Below are 19762 nucleotides of genomic sequence, written 5' to 3' on the forward strand. Positions count from 1 at the left end.
GTGCTCACAGCCCACAAAGTGGTGCACCAAGAGTGTCCACCTCAGGTGATTGGGGAGACTGAGCCAGCCACTGGGCGCTATAGGGCACCTACCACACAAGGCCACTCTGTCAACTCAAGGAGACTTAGCAGCTACTCAATACATAGAAACAGACAGAGGGAAGCAGCCAAAATGCAAAGACAAAGAAACATGTCACAAATGAAAGAAATGGAAGACAGCAAACTACTGGATATAGAATTCAAAACCACAGTTATAAGGTTACTTTAAGAATCTTCTAGAAATCTCCGAGGAACTTAGTGAGACCTTCTAGGATTTTAGTGAGAATGCCAAAAAAATGGAAAAGGACCAGTCAGAAATTAAGCATACACTGACTGAAATAAAGAATAATATACAGGGATTCAACAGTAGACTAGAGGATCCCAAGAACCAAGTCAATTTTTTGAGGAAGCAAAAAAACACCCAACCAGAAGAGCAAGAAGAAAAATGAATCCAAAAATATGAAGATAGTATAAGGAGCCTCTGGGACAACTTCAGACATACCAACATCCGAATTATGGGGGTGCCAGAAGAAGAGAGAGAGCAAGATATTGAAAACCTATTTGAAGAAATAATGGCCGAAAACTTCCCCTACCTGGTGAAAGAAATAGATTTACAAGTCCAGGAAGCACCCCAAACAAGAGGAATCCAAAGAGGACCACACCGAGACACGTCATAATTAAAATGCCAAGAGCAAAAGACAAAGAATCTTAAAAGCAGCAAGAGAAAAACAGTTCGTTACCTACAAAGGAGTGCCCATATGACTGTCAGCTGATTTCTCAACAGAAACTATGCAGGCCAGAAGGGAGTGGCAAGAAATATTCAAAATGATGAACAGCAAGAAACTACAACCAAGATTACTCTACCCAGCAAAGCGATCATTCAGAATTGAAGATCAGATAAAGAGCTTCACAGATAAGAAAAAGCTAAAGGAGTTCATCACCGCCAAACCAGGATTATATGAAATGCTGAAGGGTATTCTTTAAGAAGAGGTGGAAGAAGAAAAAGGTAAATGTAAAAAATTATGCAAACAAAGTGACAACAAATACATATCTATCAACAAGTGAATCTAGCCGAAACCGGTTTGGCTCAGTGGATAGAACGTCGGCCTGCAGACTGAAAGGTCCCAGGTTCGATTCCGGTCAAGGGCATATACCTTGGTTGCGGGCACATCCCCCGTAGGGGGTGTGCAGGAGGCAGCTGATTGATGTTTCTCTCTCATCGATGTTTCTAGCTCTCTATCCCTCTCCCTTCCTCTCTGTAAAAAATCAATTAAAAAATATATAAAAAAATAAATAAACATAATTGCTAAAAACAAAAACAAACAAGTGAATCTAAAAATCAAATGAATAAAAAATCTGATGGCTTGTAAAACTAAGATGGCGGCATAGGTAAACACCTAAACTGCTGCCTCACACAACAATTTCAAAACTACAACTAAAAGACAAAACGTCTATCACCCAGAACCACAGGAAAGCTGGATGAGTGGAAGTTCTACAACTAGAAGGAAAGAGAAAAGAGCATTGGGACGTGCACAAGCGCTGAAAAGCTGAGGTACACAGGCACGTGAATCAGGCTGGCGGCAGGTGACTGGGTGCGCTGCTTTTTTCAACCCAAAGGGAGACAAGCTCCCGATTACTCTGAACTCCAGTTTCTGGGAGACACTGGGGACCCAAACTCTACGAGGAAAAGCTGGACTGTCTGCCATAGGTTTGGAAAGTGAGGGTGACTTTCTTGCAGAGGTGCACACAGCAATCATTGTTTACTACGCTGGGGCACAGGACGTGGGGACTTGAAAACGCAAAGACGCAGAGACGGCTGACTGGCAGCCATCGCTGTTTGCCAGGCCCTTGCCTAGTGACTCCCTGAGACCCCACCCCGCACAACCTTCAAACCCACCCAAGCTCCATGCAGTGGCTTTATCATATAAATGGCCTGCCCGATCTCAGCTTAACCTAGCAAACTGCAGCTCTGGTCAGACAGCTCCGAAACCTCCAAACCCCAAGCAAAGAGGAGAAAACTGTAGTTCTCGCTGTAGCTCCTGCTGAGTGGCCTCAGACAGTAGCTGACCTGTACACCACTGGAGATCCAGAAGCCAGTGTACCTAAGTGGTCAGTGTGAGACGACACCAGATTTCAACTACTCACATCTATAAGTGACACATTCAAGAGGCAGACTCAGTGAGCACCAAAGGCCCACGAAGCAAGTCCTGCCCCATAAGCATGTCTCCAGCACAGCAGTTCTTCCATTATAGACACAGCGGGTCCTCACAGCCAATTGGCCTGGATGTCAATTCCTCCCAGTGTACCAACAGCAATCTAGGCTTAACTACACCAAGACTTTGCACTCAGCCCACAAAGGGGTGCACCAAGAGTGTCCACCTCAGGTGATAGGGGAGGCTGAACGACTGGGCCCTGTAGGTCACCTACCACTCCATCAACACAGGGAAGCAGCAAAATGTGGAGACAAAGAAACATGTCACGAATGAAAGAAATGGAGTAAAGCAAACTACTGGACATAGAGTTCAAAACCACATTTATAAGGTTACTCAAGAATCTTTTAAAAACCGCCGAGAAACTTGATGAGACCTCCGAGGAGCTTAGTGAGACCTTCAAGGACCTTAATGAGAATGCCAAAAAAAAGTAAAAGGACCAGTCAGAAATTAAGCATACACTGTCTGAAATAAAGGATATACATAAATTCAACTGTAGATCAAAGGACCCCAAGAATCAAACCAAAGATCTGAGATATGAGGAAACAAAAAACACCCAATCAGAAAAACAAAAAGAAAAAAGAATCCAAAAATATGAAGATAGTGTAAGGAGCCTCTGGGACAACTTTAAGCGTACCAACACCTGAATTATTGGGGTGCCTGAAGAAGAGAGAGCACAAAATATTGAAAACCTATTAGAAATAATGACAGAAAACTTGCCCTACCTAGTGAAAGAAATAGACTTACAAGTCTAGGAAGCACAGAGAACCCCAAACAAGAGGAATCCAAAGAGGACCACACCAAGACACATCATAATTAAAATGCCAAGGGCAACAAGGGCAAAAGACAAAGAGAGAATCTTGAAAGCAGCAAGAGAAAAACAGTTACCTACAAGGGAGTACCCATATGACTGTCAGCTGATTTCTCAACAGAAACTATGCAGGCCAGAAGGGAGTGGCAAGAAATATTCAAAGTGATGAACAGCAAGAACCTACAACCAAGATTATTCTACCCAGCAAAGCTATCATTCAGAATTGAAGGTCAGATAAGGAGCTTCACAGACAAGAAAAAGCTAAAGGAGTTCATCACCACCAAACCAGGATTATATGAAATGCTGAAGGGTATTCTTTGAGAAGAGGAAGAGGAAAAAGGTAAAGATAAAAATTATGAACAACAAAATGACAACAAATATATACCTGCCAACAAGTGAATCTAAAAATCAAGTGAATGGAAAATCTGATGAACAGAATGGACTGATGGATATCATAGAATCAGGGACATAGAAAGGGAGTGGACTGACAATTCTCAGGGGGAAAGGGGTTGTGAGGGGTGTGGGAAGAGATTGGACAAAAATCTTACACCTATGGATGAAGACAGTGGCGGTGGGGGGTGTAAGGGCGTGGGGTGGGGAATCAGGTGGAGGGGAGCTATGGGGGGAAAAAAAAGAGGAGCACCTGTAATAATCTGAACAATAAAGATTTATTTTTTTAAAAATCTGATGAACAGAATAAACTGGTGAATGTAATAGAATCAGGGGCATGGAAATGGAGCAGACTGACAACTCTCAGAGGAAAGGCGGTGTGGGGTGCAGGAATAGAATAGATAAAGATCTTATATGCATGTATGCATTACCTATGGACACAGACAATAGGGTGGCGAGGGTCTGGGATGGGGTGGGAACCGGATGGAGGGGAGCTATGAAGGGAAAAAAGAGGGATATCTGTAATCTTAGCATTAAAGATTAAAAAAAAGTTAAAAGATAAAATTACCAAATTTTGCAATGCCATTTCTAAGAATATACCCAAAAGAATTCAAAATATATACCCAAAGTATATACCAATTTTAGGTATATATCCCAAAAGATTCAACTAGATACTGGTATACCAATATTCATAATAGTGTTATTCAAAAGGTAGAACCCATGTGTTTATCAACAGATGAATGAATAAAGAAAATGTGGTATACACATACCACGGAATATTATTCAGCCATAAAAAGGAATGAAGTTCTGATAAATGCTGCATGAATGAATTTTTAAAACATATGTTAAGTGAAATAAGCCAGATACGAAAGGACAAATATTGGTATGATTTCACTTTATCTAGAATGGGCAAATTCATTGAGACAGAAGGTAAAAGTTTATGGGGGATGGTAGTGGTGAAAGGAATGGGGAGTTATTGCTTAATCATTACAGAATTTATGTTTTGTGTGATGAATTTTAGAAATAGACAGTGGTGATGGTTCCACAACATAGTGAATGTACTTACTGCCATTCAATTGTATACTTAAAAATTCAAATGGTCCGGCTAGTATGGCTCAGTGTTGGAGCGTCAACCCATGGACCAAGAGATCACCAGTTTGATTCCAGGTTAGGGCACATTTGAAGGTTGGATCCCTAGTAGGGACGTGCAGGAGGCAGCTGATCGATGTTTCTCTCTTGTCAATGTGTCTCTCTATCGCTCTCCCTTCCTCTTTCTCTCAAATCAATAAAATATTTTTAAATTTTTTTTTCAAATGACATAATAATAATGTAAAACAACTGTGACATGATCTTGTACTTGACTAAAACAAAGATTTTAGCTGTTAAAATTGAGGCTCAAAATAGGATTTCATCTAGAAACTAAAGGAAACGGTGGTGCTCTCTCTTACCCTTACATTCATGTTTACATATTTATAGGATTAATGCCTCTGGGAAGTCAGGAGTCTTCAGATAGTCTGGCAGCAGAGATTGTTACACCTGAAATCAGGTAAGGAGATAATAAAGTTCATAGTCACACTGCACTGTATTTCTGGAGAAAACTTTTCTACAATATGAAGAGGATTATTTCCTTACTAGAGGCCTGGTGCACGAATTCGTACACCTGTCGGGTCCCTCGGCCTGGCCTGCGGGACCAGGCCAAAACCAGCTCTCCGACATCCCCTAAGTGGTCCCGGATTATGAGAAGGCACAGGTTAGGCCAAGGGACCCCACCAGTGCACGATCGGGGCCAGGAAGGGACCGTGGGAGGGCTCCAAGGCATGTCCAGCCCATCTTGCTTTGTCCCGATCGGCCAGACCCCAGCAGCAAGCTAACCTAGCAGTCAGAGCGTCTGCCCCCCTGGTGGTCAGTGCACGTCATAACAACTGGTCAGCTGGTTGACTGTCTGCCCCCCAGTGGTAAGTGCACATCATAGTGAGCTGTTGAGCGGCTTACTACGCTTTGATTAGTTGAACGGACTACCAGATGACCGGACACTTAGCATATTACGCTTTGATTAGTTGAACGGACTACCAGATGACCGGACACTTAGCATATTAGGCTTTTATTATATAGGATTCTTTATTAACACTTTCAGCATGAACTCAGTAGCAAATGTCCATGATTTTAGCATGTTAGGTGCATTTTTTCAACTGGCCCAAGAGACTTGATCTTCTTACTTCAGTAGGACAATGTTTCACACATATACAGCAAACTGACATCTCTCTGCTTGAGTAACCTTAGCAAATATTTAGCCATAAAACCACTTGACCCCAAAACAAATGCTATGTTTAGCCATCAGCCTGCAAAGTAATTAGTCACTAAAACTCATCTTTTAATTAGGTAGAATGGTCTGGGAAAGATTTAATATAGTAGACAGGAGGAAATATCTCTCCCTCCATCTGTTCTATTCTTCCCTCACTAGTATCTTACATTTTTATTTATTCATAGCATTCTTAAAATTCCATTTATTGCAATATGTGCCTGACTTTATGTATAAGAATAAAAGACTGGCCTGGCTGGTGTGGCTCAGTGATTGAGCATCGACCCCTGAACCAGGAGGTTACCATTTCAATTCCAGTCAGGGCACATGCACAGGTTGCGGGCTCGATCCCCAGTAGGGGGCTTGCAGGAGGTGGTCAGTCAATGATTCTCATCGATGTTTCTCTCTCTTCCTTCCCTGTTCTCTCTCTCTAAAATTAATAACAACATATATTTTGAAAAAAGAATAAAGATTTGGTGGGGAGGCACCAAGTGTCCAGGAGAAAGAGAATGCTGAATATGAATATTGTTTTTACCTTCTGTTTGCCCCCTTTTTAAATTGATACTGGCCTTGATTCTTTATAATATCCTTGGGAGTATTAAATAATATAATGGTTGTTTAAGAGTTTTATAAACTATGATTTAAAATAGGCATTAAAATGCTTGTTGAATAAATGAAGACAATATTGATTGTTGTTGGCATTTATTTAAGAAGGATACACAAAAGGAGTATAATGCAACACCAACTCTGGAAGCATCTTGTATACCTTTTTTTTTTTTTTTTGCCATCTGATGTGATACTTCATATTGGACCATTAAAATTTGAATGAATGAACACATTATTTATGAATATTCATAAATAAATGGTTATGTCTAAAAAAACAATGTTTAAGAAAGCTTATTGGTAATGCAGTTGGATTTTTAAATTGAGGGAAAGAACAATGATAAAGATTCAACAAAATAAAATGACTTTTTTTAGTATGACTCATTAAAATTAAAATATACTCTGTGTCTAGAGAGCTATCAAGATAACAAAATGGTAAAAGACAAAAATTTTCATCATGTGTTATACACAATGGCCTAATAGGTTTAATACATAATGAAATATACCTATCAAATTTCAAAAACTTTAAGTGGTAATTTTCACTGATATTAAAGATATGGAGAAATTGAAAACTCATAAACGAAGAGTAAACATAAAGTGGTAAAAATTTTTAAAAATTAATTTATTAATGAGATATAATTGACATATTAATTGTATTAATTTTTGTTATACAACATAATGATGTGATATATGTATATATTGTGAAATAATTACCATAGTCAGTTTAGTTAAGATCCATCACCACACTTTTTTTTGTTTGTTTGTTAATCCTCACCAAAGGATATTTTTTCATGATTTTTAGAGAGAGTGAAAGGGAAGCGTAGAGAAAGAGAAACATCGGTGTGAGAGAGACATATAATTGGCCTCCCACACACCCTTCGACCAGGGCCAGGATTGAGCCTGCAACTGGAATCAAACCCAAGACCCTTACGTCTGCAGGCCGATGCTCTATTCACTGAGCCAAACCATCCAGGGCACAAATTTTTTTTCATGTGATGGTACAACTTTTTTTTTGAGCATTTTGGCAAAAAGTGTATATTATCTAAATGTGACTATCTTTTGACCCAAAATTTATTTCTCTGGGAATTAATCCTAAGGAAATAAAGGATATACACAAAGATATATTTATAAAGCTGATGATTATTAGCATATTAAATCTCAGAATTGAGAACAACCTAAATGCCCAATGATTAAATTAAATAACAATTCTTCAAGGTGTTTTAATTGTCATTTTAATGTGTAAGCTTTTGTCATAACACAGGATCCCACAGTAATGCAGTCCAATAAGTTGGCTCTGATAATCTGGTTTGTTACAAAAATTTTACATATATATAGGAATGGGTGGACTACATATCTTGAAGGCATTCTTCTTTGGATATTATATCTTGCCACCAAATGATTAATAATTTAAGAGTATGGCACTAGAGATGTTTTTTGATAAGCACTAAAGAACAAATATGTAAATGCTTTCATAGTTTCAATATGCAAATCATAAAAAAATCTTTCATTACAAATCATGATATTTGGAGAGTTACCTTCAGATTATCCATTCTTAAAAAGAAAGTACTTAAGACCTGAGATGTAATATCTTATCCAGTTACAATAGGAGCTACATTCTTTGCAGGTACTTTGTTTTTCTTTTCTGTTCTATGTATTAAATCTGTAAGTATACATAGTTGGATTTTGATAACTATACTAGAGGCCCGGTGCATGGATTTGTATACCGGGGTGAGGGGGGGTCCCTTGGCCTGGCCTGCGGCCTCTCACAATCCGGGACCCCTCGGGGTATGTTGGACTGCCAGTTTCGGCCCAATCCCCGCAGGCGAGGCCGAGGGACCCCACCAGAGCATTAATCCATGCACCAGACCTCTAGTATGCATATAAGATCTTTGGTTAACCTCTTCCTGCCCTCCCCCTTTCCCTCTGAGATTCGTCAGTCTTTCCCATGTTTCCATGCCTGTACATTGAGCGCCTGCCTCCTTGTGGTCAGTGCATGTCATAGCTACCGGTCAAATGGTCACTTAGGCTTTTATATATATAGATTGTATTAATGTACCAGGTAATCAGTTTTTCTTGTACTCATTTAGGGAGAAACTTATTCGTCTTCAGCATGAAAATAAGATATTAAAACTTAACCAAGAGGGTTCAGACAATGAAAAAATTGCCTTATTGCAGAGCCTTCTGGATGATGCAAATCTTCGCAAGAATGAACTGGAGACAGAGAATAGGTAGGAATGTATATGGGCAGCTGCATTGAGTCACAGGTTTTCTCGATTGTTTGCCCTGATTTTGATTCTTTTAAAGTTTAAAATTTAAACTATGGTTGGGGAACATCCAGCCCGTGGGTTGTATAAGGCCCCCAAAATCATTTGGTCTGGCCCTGCCAAGGCATTAGGGGTGAGTTAATTAAATGTTTGACCAAATATAGCAGGATAATTTTTAAGTTGATAGTTTTGTATGGGCTGCGAATGATGTTATAAATATCCAAATGGCCCTTGGCCGAAAAAAGGTTCCCTTCCCCTGCAGCTTAAACAGAGCCATGAATTATATTGTGAGAAGTGATGTGTTAATTCCATTTCCTTTTAAGAGTACTTTAAGCTGTTTCTCCATTTATGGACAGACTTGCCAAAAGTATTGTGCCTCTTTATAATAGTACTAGAGGCCCGGTGCACGAAATTCATGCACAGGGGGAGGGGTATCCCTCAGCCCAGCCTGCACCCTCTCCAATCTGGGACCCCCTCAAGGGATGTCTGACTGCCTGTTTAGGCCTGATCCCAGTAGGATCAGGCCTAATCGGGCAGTTGGACATCCCTCTCACAATCCAGGACTGCTGGCTCCCAACTGCTCGCCTGCCTGCCTTCCTGATTGCCCCTAACCGCTTCTGCCTGCTAGCCTGATCACTCCCTAACCACTCCCCTGCCAGCCTGATTGATGCCTAACTGCTCCCCTGCCAGCCTGATTGCCCCTAACTGCCCTCCCCTGCAGGCCTGGTCACCCCTAACTGCCCTCCCCTGCAGGCCTGGTCACCCCTAACTGCCCTCCCTTGCAGGCCTGGTCCCCCCCAACTGCTCTCCCCTGCAGGCCTGGGTCCCCCAAACTGCCCTTCCCTGCAGGCCCAGTCACCCCCAACTTCCCTCCTCTGCTGGCCTGGTCACCCCTAACTGCCCTCCCCTGCAGGCCTGGTCACCCCTAACTGCCCTCCCTTGCAGGCCTGGTCCCCCCCAACTGCTCTCCCCTGCAGGCCTGGGTCCCCCCAACTGCCCTTCGCTGCAGGCCCAGTCACCCCCAACTTTTCTCCTCTGCTGGCCTGGTCACCCCTAACTGCTCTCCCCTGCAGACCTGGGTCCCCCCAACTGCCCTTCCCTGCAGGCCTGGTCGCCCCCAACTTCCCTCTTCTGCCAGCCTGGTCACCCCTAACTGCCCTCCCCTGCAGGCTTGATCGCCCCCAACTGCCCTCCCTTGCAGGCCTGGTCCCTCCCAACAGCCCTCCCCTGCTGGCCTGATCGCCCACAACTGCCCTCCCTTGCAGACCTGGTCCCTCCCAACTGCCCTCCCCTGCTGGCCATCTTGTGTGTTGGAGTGATGGTCAATTTGCATATTATTCTTTTATTAGATAGGATTCCCTTCTCTATTTCTTCAAGCAAAATGATATCAAAGCCCTACATTTTACCTTTCTAATCACAAATTAAAGCGTCTTTGAACTTGAGCAGTTTTATTACTGTGTTTGCTTTTTATCCATTCCCTGTAACTGGGCTTTTGAGTTGCTTTGAAGTCTTTCCAAAGAACATCTTGGAATGGACTGACTGATTATGTTTTATGACATTTACAGTGGCCTCCACCTAATAGGCTTGCAATATTTTTGACTAAGTAATTTTAAAAATGGCTAAGATGGGTATTTGAAATAGTCTTATAGTTGGATGTATACTGCATTTTCATATTGCTTTCTGAAAAATTAGATAATTACCATACCACTGGTAATGTACCTTTCTTCATATTGAATATGGATTTTCAGATAATTCTTTCACTATTGAAAACCTACTCAGATATTATATTTCCTGATGTGAAAACATCAATTATTATAGATTTGATGGTATTTTTACTGCAATTCTCACTAACTTATAGAATGTAGGTTTATGATCAGAATTTCTTGTAACTTCTTGAGTAAAAAAAAATCTTATTACACTTTCTATCTATTTAGATTCTGAATACTCATTTCCCTGTTTTGTCCTTGATTTGGGGCAGTCTGTCTGTTACTACTACCATCTTACTAAAATATTTCTTATTGAAATAACCAGTCATCTGTTAAATGGCCAATCCAGTGGGAGCAATTAAGACTTTGTCTTTCCTTATCACTCTGCTAATATTCATTGTTGTTGATTATCCCCTTCTTCTTCAAACTTTTTTTTTAATTTCAGTAACTTCCTTGTCTTGTGTTTTTCCAGATTCTCTTATTATTTATTCTCCATATGAGATTCCTCTTTCTACCCTGTGCTTGGTGATTTGCTGTGGACCACCTTTTTACTCTTCTGCTTTTCTTCACATTCTTCCTAGTCAATATCCTAAGTGTAATTTTTTATTCCTTGTGTTCTTGTGCCTTCCCAATACATTTCCTCTCTGTCCCCTTCTGTTCAGGCATATGTGGGAATTAGTGTAAGAGCATTTTCTGGGCCTTCTTGCGTGCTCTGTGACCTTTTTGATACATCTTTCACTCTCAAACCAGTGTGATCTTTCTAAAATATTATCTGATCATGTATGTATCTTCCTTCTGGCAGTCCTCAACATTATCCAAGACCTAGGGAACCGAACTAGTCTACTGAATGTTGCATCATAATGACCTAGAGAATTTGTGAAGATTGAGCTTCAGAATCAGCATTATTAAAGGTTGGCTGGGTTATTCCAGTTCCAGCCTAATTTTAGGCCATCTTTTTTTTTAAATTCCTGATACTTTTTCATTTTACACAAGATTGCACCCAACTTCTCCTTTTCTTCTCTGGTTTCATCTTCAGCTGTTCTTACCCCTCATAACTTATTCTTCAGCCATACCATTCATGAACTTACTGTACCCTCTCATTTTTCTGTGTACTTTGGACATGTTCAGTTCTCTGTCTTAAATCCCCTTTTTTACCCTTAACTACATATTTTATTTATTATTCTAATCTCAGCTTAAGTCAGGGCTGTCCTAATTCCTCCACACAATTAGGTACAGACCTGGCTCCTCTGAGCAGTCATCATTCTTTTGTATACATCTTGCACTATGTTGAAGTATTTATGTCATATTTCATTTGTTTACATTTTGCCTCCCCACTAAATTCTTGAGTGCAGAGATCTTTAACACTTGTGGTGAGCATAGTGCCTGACACATAGTTTGAATAAATGTATGTCAAAGTGAATTTTAGATAGATATGCATAGGTACATTAGTTCAACAGAATGTGTCCACAAAACACTACATTGGAAATCATAGAAATTTCATGTACTATGAAAAATAATTTAAAAAGTGAGCTACTACTACTATAACCTTAGGCTTTATTTTGTTAATTATACTGTCTCTAACCATATAACAACCTAAGAAAAAAGAACTAAGTTAAGTCAGAATTTGGAAAATTAATGTACATTTGATTTCTAGGTTGGTGAATCAAAGACTTCTGGAAGTACAGTCACAGGTTGAAGAATTGCAAAAGTCTTTACAGGATCAAGGATCAAAAGCAGAAGATGTAAGTTTTAATATGTACCAACCATGGTCCAACAGTTTCACAGTATTAACAAAACCTATAACTTTTATTCTTTTACTTGATGTTCTCTATCAAAATACTTTATAATTACGTATATTGACTATAGAAAAGAAACAATGTTTTCCTTTTACTAGCATTCTCAAAAAGAGCCAAATGATACCTTATTGTCTCTTTCCAATTTATTCTGCTGGGAATTAGAAGTTTATTTGCAGCTATCAACTAAGAAGTTAATTGAGCTTTATGTTTTACAAGTGCTCAACTCAGATTTCAAAGTGTAGGGTTTTCAAACAAAAACAAACAAATGCTAGTACGACTTAACATGTTCAGGTAGAAATTGTTTATGTAAAATTGATATTCAAGAAAATTGTCATCTCTAGAATCCCATCATCTTTAAATTCTGAATCCCTCTTGCTACCCACCCCTAATACACACTCAAATTAAGTTCACAACCTTTTAAAAATATTTCCTTAGCCTTGCCTGCTTGACTGGCATGCTTAAATCTAGAATGTAGTAAATGTGTTGAGCCAGCAACCAGGTCCTTTTTCATCTCCTCATGCCATCCGTAATAGTGCTGTGTAGCACATAGTGGTCAATCAGTCTCTGATGCAAATGCAAATGAATCGTATTTTGCAAATTCTTTATGTTGAATGAGCAGTATACAATAGAACTGCAACTATAAAGTGCTCAAAAATAATGTAAAGAAGGGGGAAAAGACACCTAAGTTTTAGTGACCAATCTTTGCTTCAGCCGGTTGGGTTTCTTTGGGGTTTTTTGTTTTTTTGTTTTATCCTGTTGCCAGTGTAATTTGTTATAAACTCTGGCTTTTGAGTATAAACTTATTTGATTGTTCTCATTGGTAGAGTCATTTTGGGATCTGCATCAGCACTAGCTAATCCAGTTTCATCAGCCTTATTAACAGAAGAGGGTATAAGGACAAGAGCAATCAGAGGGAGCGTTAAACTAGGACAGTACTTAAACCCTGAGAATATTAGATGTAAAAAGGCTCATCAAAGACCTAGTTTTAGGATTTTCATAAGATTTATGAGCACATATTGGCAGCATGCTTTTCTTTGCAGTGGTTTTACTTCATTCATCCTTTAATTAATGTATTGGTAGTTCTTAGATTCCCAGGTTGGTTTTCATTTCCTAAAATTGTCACCAACGTTGAAACTACCTTATTCCTTTATTAAAATGGAACTATTTTGAAATGTCATGGTTTACTTTTAAAACATGCTTTTATCCAGGATGCTAAATCATAAAGAGATGAAGCAAAACCACCATTTGTGTATTAAAATCTTAGTAACCCTAACTAAGAGTATCTAAGAGTTCAGTGAAATCTCTAGGTCTCTCACACTGAGGTAAATGTAAACTTAGTTTTGATCTCTGAAAGTTTGATGTCTTTTGTTGATTTGTTGTGGCAGAGACACGAAGGACCCGTGATGCATTTGGTAGTAAAAATGGTGAAACATCAGTATCAGCTCAGCATTAGTGCCGTAGCGATAACCTTTATGCTTGCTTCTCTTACTTACATTAAAACATACATAAATTTATTCTGTAAAAAATAATTTTGCATGGCCTGGTTAGTTAGGTACCACTGTGGTTATCAAATCTGTTTGCCATTACTTTAAGAGAACATATTTCAGAAGTGAAATGCAAGCCCTATAAGGTACTATTTGCATAAATTAGTCAGTTTATTTGACTGCTCAGATGCTCATGAGATGTCTTGCTCTAAATTCTTAGAAATTCTCTCAGATCTCTTTGTCTACATCTAGGAAATATTTCATTTGAAACTTTCCTTATTCTGATGATATGCCTCAAAATGGTTTAGAGAAGTAGTGTGGTACAGGACACGTGGTTCTTTCCCCCAGCAGACTTTTGATGCTTTTATCTTCTTTTTCACTAACCCACAGCGTTGCATCTCAGGAATATATAATACATAGAACAACCTGCCAAATGGGATTGGTCCCCTCTGAAGAACAACATAATTTCTACTTATTTCTGTTACCAAAAGCACAGTCCTTTCAGTAACCCTAAGTTAGAGTAGGATGTTTTGCACATTTTTATTATTATTTTTATGTCATTTATTTTTAGCTTGGAAGCAGAAAAGCATTGTTATATCCAGTCATATGGATATATGGATAATTTGAGCTAGCCACAGTGTATAAAACTCCACAGAGAACAAGACAGGATGAGGAGACCATAGAAGAAAGAAAAATGTACATTTTTGAAAAAAATGCATATCTTTTACTTCTGTTCATGAATTACTAAATCGTTCCTTCTGTTGGCTGCTGTGTTTGCTTCATACTAATATATCCTCTCTGTCTCTTGGCATGGTTTCTGCTCAAGGCTATTGTAAGTATGGCTTCCTATTCATTTCTCTATATTGAACAATTTTATTATTTATATATTATCTGCCATTATAATGGATGGTATTAAAATTTTAAATTACGGGAATTTAATGCAAAATGGACATACCAATATTACTTGCCTTATAGGCTTACACGCTTTACGGTTAAGCTACTGAAAAGGTATCTGCCACTTGAAAACTTGAATATCTCCCCGGCCTTACCTTCTTAAGCTACAAGATGGGTCACTGTTCCTCAGGGTTGTGAGGTTAACATGAGACAATGTATTATGACATGCTTTAGTGCAGTGCCTGGCATAGTGACCACTCATTAAATCATTACTTTATTATATATTTTCTCAGAGTTAAAATTAATTTTATAGAGCCTAATCACAACGTATATGGAAAATTAAAGTTTAAGGTATTTAGAAAGTATTTTCATTTTATCCTGTGTACTGAGGAAGGAACAAGCATAATTGGAAATTAATAGGGCTATTTTTTATATTTGGGGGAAGCAGTTATGGTGGACTTCATGGTCCACTGATCTAGCTATAGTTAATATACTGAGCAAAGAAATGAATTTGAAATATTTCAGAGTTGTGTTAGAATGGATTTGATTAAACAGTTACTGTAGTTGTTATCGAATAAGGTGACTGAAAATCAAAGAACTTAGTGTGGAGTTTTTTCTCCTTATCACGGAGATATTGCTATTGATTGATTGAACAATTTGTTTAATAAGCCTATATTAATTGTGTTTGACTGAATTAATTATGTAACCATTTATCTCTGAATGTTTCATGGAATTCACTAATTATATGTACCTTACAAGTGTTAAGTTTAGATATGAAACCTGAGGGTCCTATATAAATGTCACTCCCTATTCTTTGATTATTTTTAGGTCAATTCTGATCTCCTGCTTTTCAGGATTTTTTTTTTCAATACCCCGTCAAAGCTGCATTCTGGAGCATGTTAAATTCTGTGTATACATCATCCTTCATATTCCCATATTTTCACATAAATTATTTGCAACATGTGCCTATTTGTAAACCACTGATCAAATAAGTCTTAAGTATTTATGGAAATTGATCTCAGACTTTAGGAAAACAATACCAAAAATGTCTTATGAAAAGTCTATTATTATTAGAGTTCTACCTGCCTACTGAGTCCAGGGATGATATTAGGTCTACATAAGTAGCTTTTTTCTTTTTTTTCCATTTTCCGACTATAAATAGGTAATTCAGAGATGCAGTTTCTGGGTATTTTATACTGATTGCTGTCACTTATGGGCTGCTCTCTCCCTTATCAAAGGGAAATAAACTTGGTACATTGTGTATTTTTAGCTCTTTGACCAGAGAGATTACTGAGGACTCACTCAGAGTTAGTTAATACTATGAGCTTAATTTTTAGAAAATAAATATTAGTTGTAAAATGTTAAGTAATAAATTATTTTTTTTATTTTCCATTTTCAGTCAGTTCTTCTAAAAAAGAAACTTGAAGAACATCTGTAAGTATAAAAGCTATTGAGGCTTATTCTTATATTACCCAGTGAAACAAGTATTTTATATTAGGTGGTTACACAGTGTTTAGGCAATGACTTGGATATCCCTGGAAGATATAAAACATTGCAAGATATATATAAATAGTCATCTCCACCAAAGATCCTCAAATTAGAACAATGACTGCTTTAGAACTGTTTTCAAGTGAGATTCCAGGGTTTTATTTTTTCTTCATATTTAAAGGATAACTTTGCTGGATATATTATTCTTGGCTGGTAATTTCTCTCTTTCAGTAGTGTGACTATTTGGTTCCACTTTGTTCTGGCTTGTAGAGTTTCTGCTGAGAAGTTAAATATAACTTAATGGGTTTCCCTTTATAAATTACTTTCTTCTTTTCCCTGGCTGCCTTGAGAATTCTTTCTTTGTCGTTAATTTTTGACAGTTTTAATATAGTATGCTTGGAGAAGACCTCTTTGGTTTGAGTAATTAGGTGTTCTGTTTGCCTCTTGGATTCATGGAACTAGCTCTTCCCATAGGTGTGGGGAGTTCTCATCACATCTTCATCTGAATAGACTCTTCGTTCCCTTCTTCCTCTCTTCTTCTTCTGGTACACCTATTATTATATTGCTCTTTCTGGTGGAATCAGAGTGTTTTCTCTCATTTTTTTTTAATGCCCAAATCTCTCTCTTCTTCCTTCTGAATAATTTCTAGATTTGTATCTTTGATATCACTAAGTCTTTCCTCCATCTGCTTCACTCCATTTCCTATGCTCACTGGTTCATTTTTTTATTATTATCAATTTCAGAGAGGAAGGGAGGAGAGAGGGGGTGGAGAAAGAGAGAGAAAAAAAATCATTGATGAGAGAGAATCATTGATCGGCTGCCTCCTGCACACCCCCTACTGGGGATTGAGCCTGCAACCTGGGCATGTGCCCTTGACTGGAATCGAACCCAGGACCCTTCAGTCTGTAGGCCAACGCTCCATACACTGAGCCAAACCAGCTAGGGCTCACTGGTTCATTTTTTACCTCTTTTATTGAGTTCTTCATCCCTAGAATTCCTGTTTGGTTCTTTCTGAAAGTTTCCGTCTCTTTGGTAAAATACTTGTTTTTTTCATTAATTTTTTTTTCTGAGTGCAATAAATGGCCTTTCCGTATTTTCTCACATTTCATTGAATATTTTCAGAAATGCAATCTTGACTTCTCTGTCATTTATATGACATATTTCCTTGTGTTTATGGTTACTTTGTGGAGATTTCTCATTTTCTTTCTGAGTTGCCTTGCTACCTTGGTTATTCATGGTATTCGTTGAATTTCTTCTCTGTCTAGGCATCTGTGTTTGAGTGGCACTTCTCTAGCAGATTAATACAAAGAGGTCTTTGTATCATTTTCCAGTAGGTGGTGTTAAATCACAAGTTTTTTTTAGCTCTGGGAAATTCCAGTGCTGACCCTGCAATGTCTCTGGCTGCCATCAGTGTAGCCACAATGTGTGGGGTTTGGGTGGCCTGGGGGAACTCTGTTGCCGTCTTTGTTTTGCCCTCTCGGTATTGGTGACCTTGGTCCTCTGTGGGGTCTCCCTTTGCCCTGACCTGGGACCAGTCACAGAGTACACCCTTTGCTCCGGGAAAATAGTGATTCTGTAGTACCAGTTTTCGGGTTTTCAGGTAATATGCTCTGCAACATGACACCATAAGAGATGGGAGGATAGAGTCTATGAGGCAGCAGGCCTTTGTGGCTTTGTTTCTCAGTCTAGAATTCTGGCCACCCAAGAGTCATAGGTGCACCCCCGTGTAGTGTGCCCCAGTCTCTGACTCAGTCGCAGCTCTAGCACCAGCCACAACTGGGTTCCTCTGCTCTCCAGGATGAGCCCCACAGTTAGCTCCCAGCTACAGGGCTGAGTGGCTCATCCTCCTTCTGCCTTCCAGCCTACCCAGTTTATTCCTGCTTGCCCACCTTTAATGCTTCAATGTGCGGATCCCAGGCATGATTGTACATTGAGCAGGGAATCCTTATTGAGTTACTGCTGTTCAAATTGCCGAAACTTCAAGGGGAGAGACCAAGGGATCTCTCCTGCTGCTCTTCCTCTGACCTAAATCATCCTTTTTAAGTAAATTTTTGAAAAAGTATTATAAAGTTTATTAGTAGCAGATTATCAAACATTTCCTTGAATTGCATATATATCTGAACATGGCTTTTTCATCTAATTGGTGAAATAAATTTCAAAATATTACATTTGTTTTCTCATAAAGAAGAAATCTTCATCCATCTTTATCTGTATCTGAGGTTGACAATGTTAGGAATGTTATATAGTTTTTCTCACACCCAGTAACAAATTTAATCTTTCCTATCACTTTCTAGCAAATATCTATCCTTGCAAACATTGAGTGCAAAGTGACCATGAATTGTTAACCTGTTAGAATGTTAGTGTTGCACTATAGTAAACCAGATATCCCCAGTAGATAATTTTCACTTGTTCTGTTGAGATTGGAAAGAAATTCTGTAGTCTGGCACCTTACCTCATGCTAAATTTGTTTTTAATGTGGGGAAGGTGAGATACTCCTTGCAACTGATACTTGCTAGCAAATCTAACAATAGGCAGATTTATAATGTATTAGAACAGAAAATGTTACCTCCCAGCCATTGTAAGGTTACCAAGAGTCAGGATTTAGTACTGAATTCTTTCCATTCCTTTATTGGCAAAAAAAGAATACCTGTTGTTTCATAAAATTATGATCTGACCATTTTTTCTGTTTAGTCATTTACAAGGTAAAAATCGTCATCAAAAGAATTTATCAGAGATGAGACCTGTATTCATTTCCTGTGGTTGCTATAACAAATTACCACAAACTGGGAGGGGGCTAAAACCAATAGAATGTTATTCTCTAACAGAAGTCTGAAATCAGAGTGTCGGCAGGATTGGTTCCTTCTGTAGGTCCTAAGAGAACCTGTTCCATGCCCCTCTCGTATCTTCTGATGGCTGCCAGCAATCCTTGGTGCTCCTTGGCTTGTAGATGCATCACTCCAATCGCTATCTTTATTTCCATATGGCATTCTCTCTGTATGTCCATGCCTTCTTAGGACTTTCAAGGATACCAGTCATTGGATTTAGGGCCCACCCTAGTCCAGTATGAGTTCATTTTGACTAATTACATCTGCAAAGAGTCTATTTCCAAATGTCACATTCGTAGGTCCTGGCCATTAGGACTTCACCATATCTTTGGGAAGACACAGGGACCATAGACATCTTAAATGATGGTCAGTTTTATACATATTTAAAGTGACAATGGAGACCATTTTACACACACCAAATTTGTAAAATTTAAGAATCAGACATACTGAGTATTGCCAAAGATGTTGAGCAGTGGTAATTCTCATCCATTGCTCGTAGGAGTATACAGCAGTTTACTTAGTAAACTTGAACATGAACATATTCTGTGACCTATCAATTCCACTCCCCTATATATGCTCTAGATCACCAATTTTCAACCTTTTTCATCTCGTGGCACACATAAACTAATTACTAAAATTCTGCAGCACACCAAAAAAAAAAATACATTTTTGCCCATCTGACAAAAAAAAAAAAAAATAGGTATAATTTTTATTGATTTACCCCAGAAATAATAATGGTAATTGCCTACTCTTTTTGCTCCATAATGACTTTAAAAAATCAGCTGCATATACTTGTAAGGATTTCTGGTACCAAGAAGTAACCAATCACACACAGCCTTATTATGCAACTCTATTATATGACCTATATATTTATGGTTCAAGACAGGGCATTCACACTGGATGGCTATTGTTGTGTTGGCTGTTGTCATATTTTTATTTGACAATCTAAGGGAA

General features: G+C 38.7%; 1 protein-coding gene across 1 annotated transcript in view; it reads left to right on the forward strand.

Moving 5' to 3' along the window:
- Nucleotides 1-19762, forward strand: part of HOOK3 (hook microtubule tethering protein 3) — a 95688-nt gene that overhangs the window by 61676 nt on the left and 14250 nt on the right. The window contains exons 14-17 of the mRNA XM_080659325.1: nucleotides 4926-4995; nucleotides 8439-8579; nucleotides 11976-12063; nucleotides 15895-15929. Of these exons, the coding sequence (XP_080515451.1) occupies nucleotides 4926-4995; nucleotides 8439-8579; nucleotides 11976-12063; nucleotides 15895-15929 (334 nt within the window). The remainder of the gene's footprint in view (nucleotides 1-4925; nucleotides 4996-8438; nucleotides 8580-11975; nucleotides 12064-15894; nucleotides 15930-19762) is intronic.

Source organism: Plecotus auritus (assembly GCF_963455305.1).
Source record: "Plecotus auritus genome assembly, chromosome: 3".
Lineage (NCBI taxonomy): Eukaryota > Metazoa > Chordata > Mammalia > Chiroptera > Vespertilionidae > Plecotus > Plecotus auritus.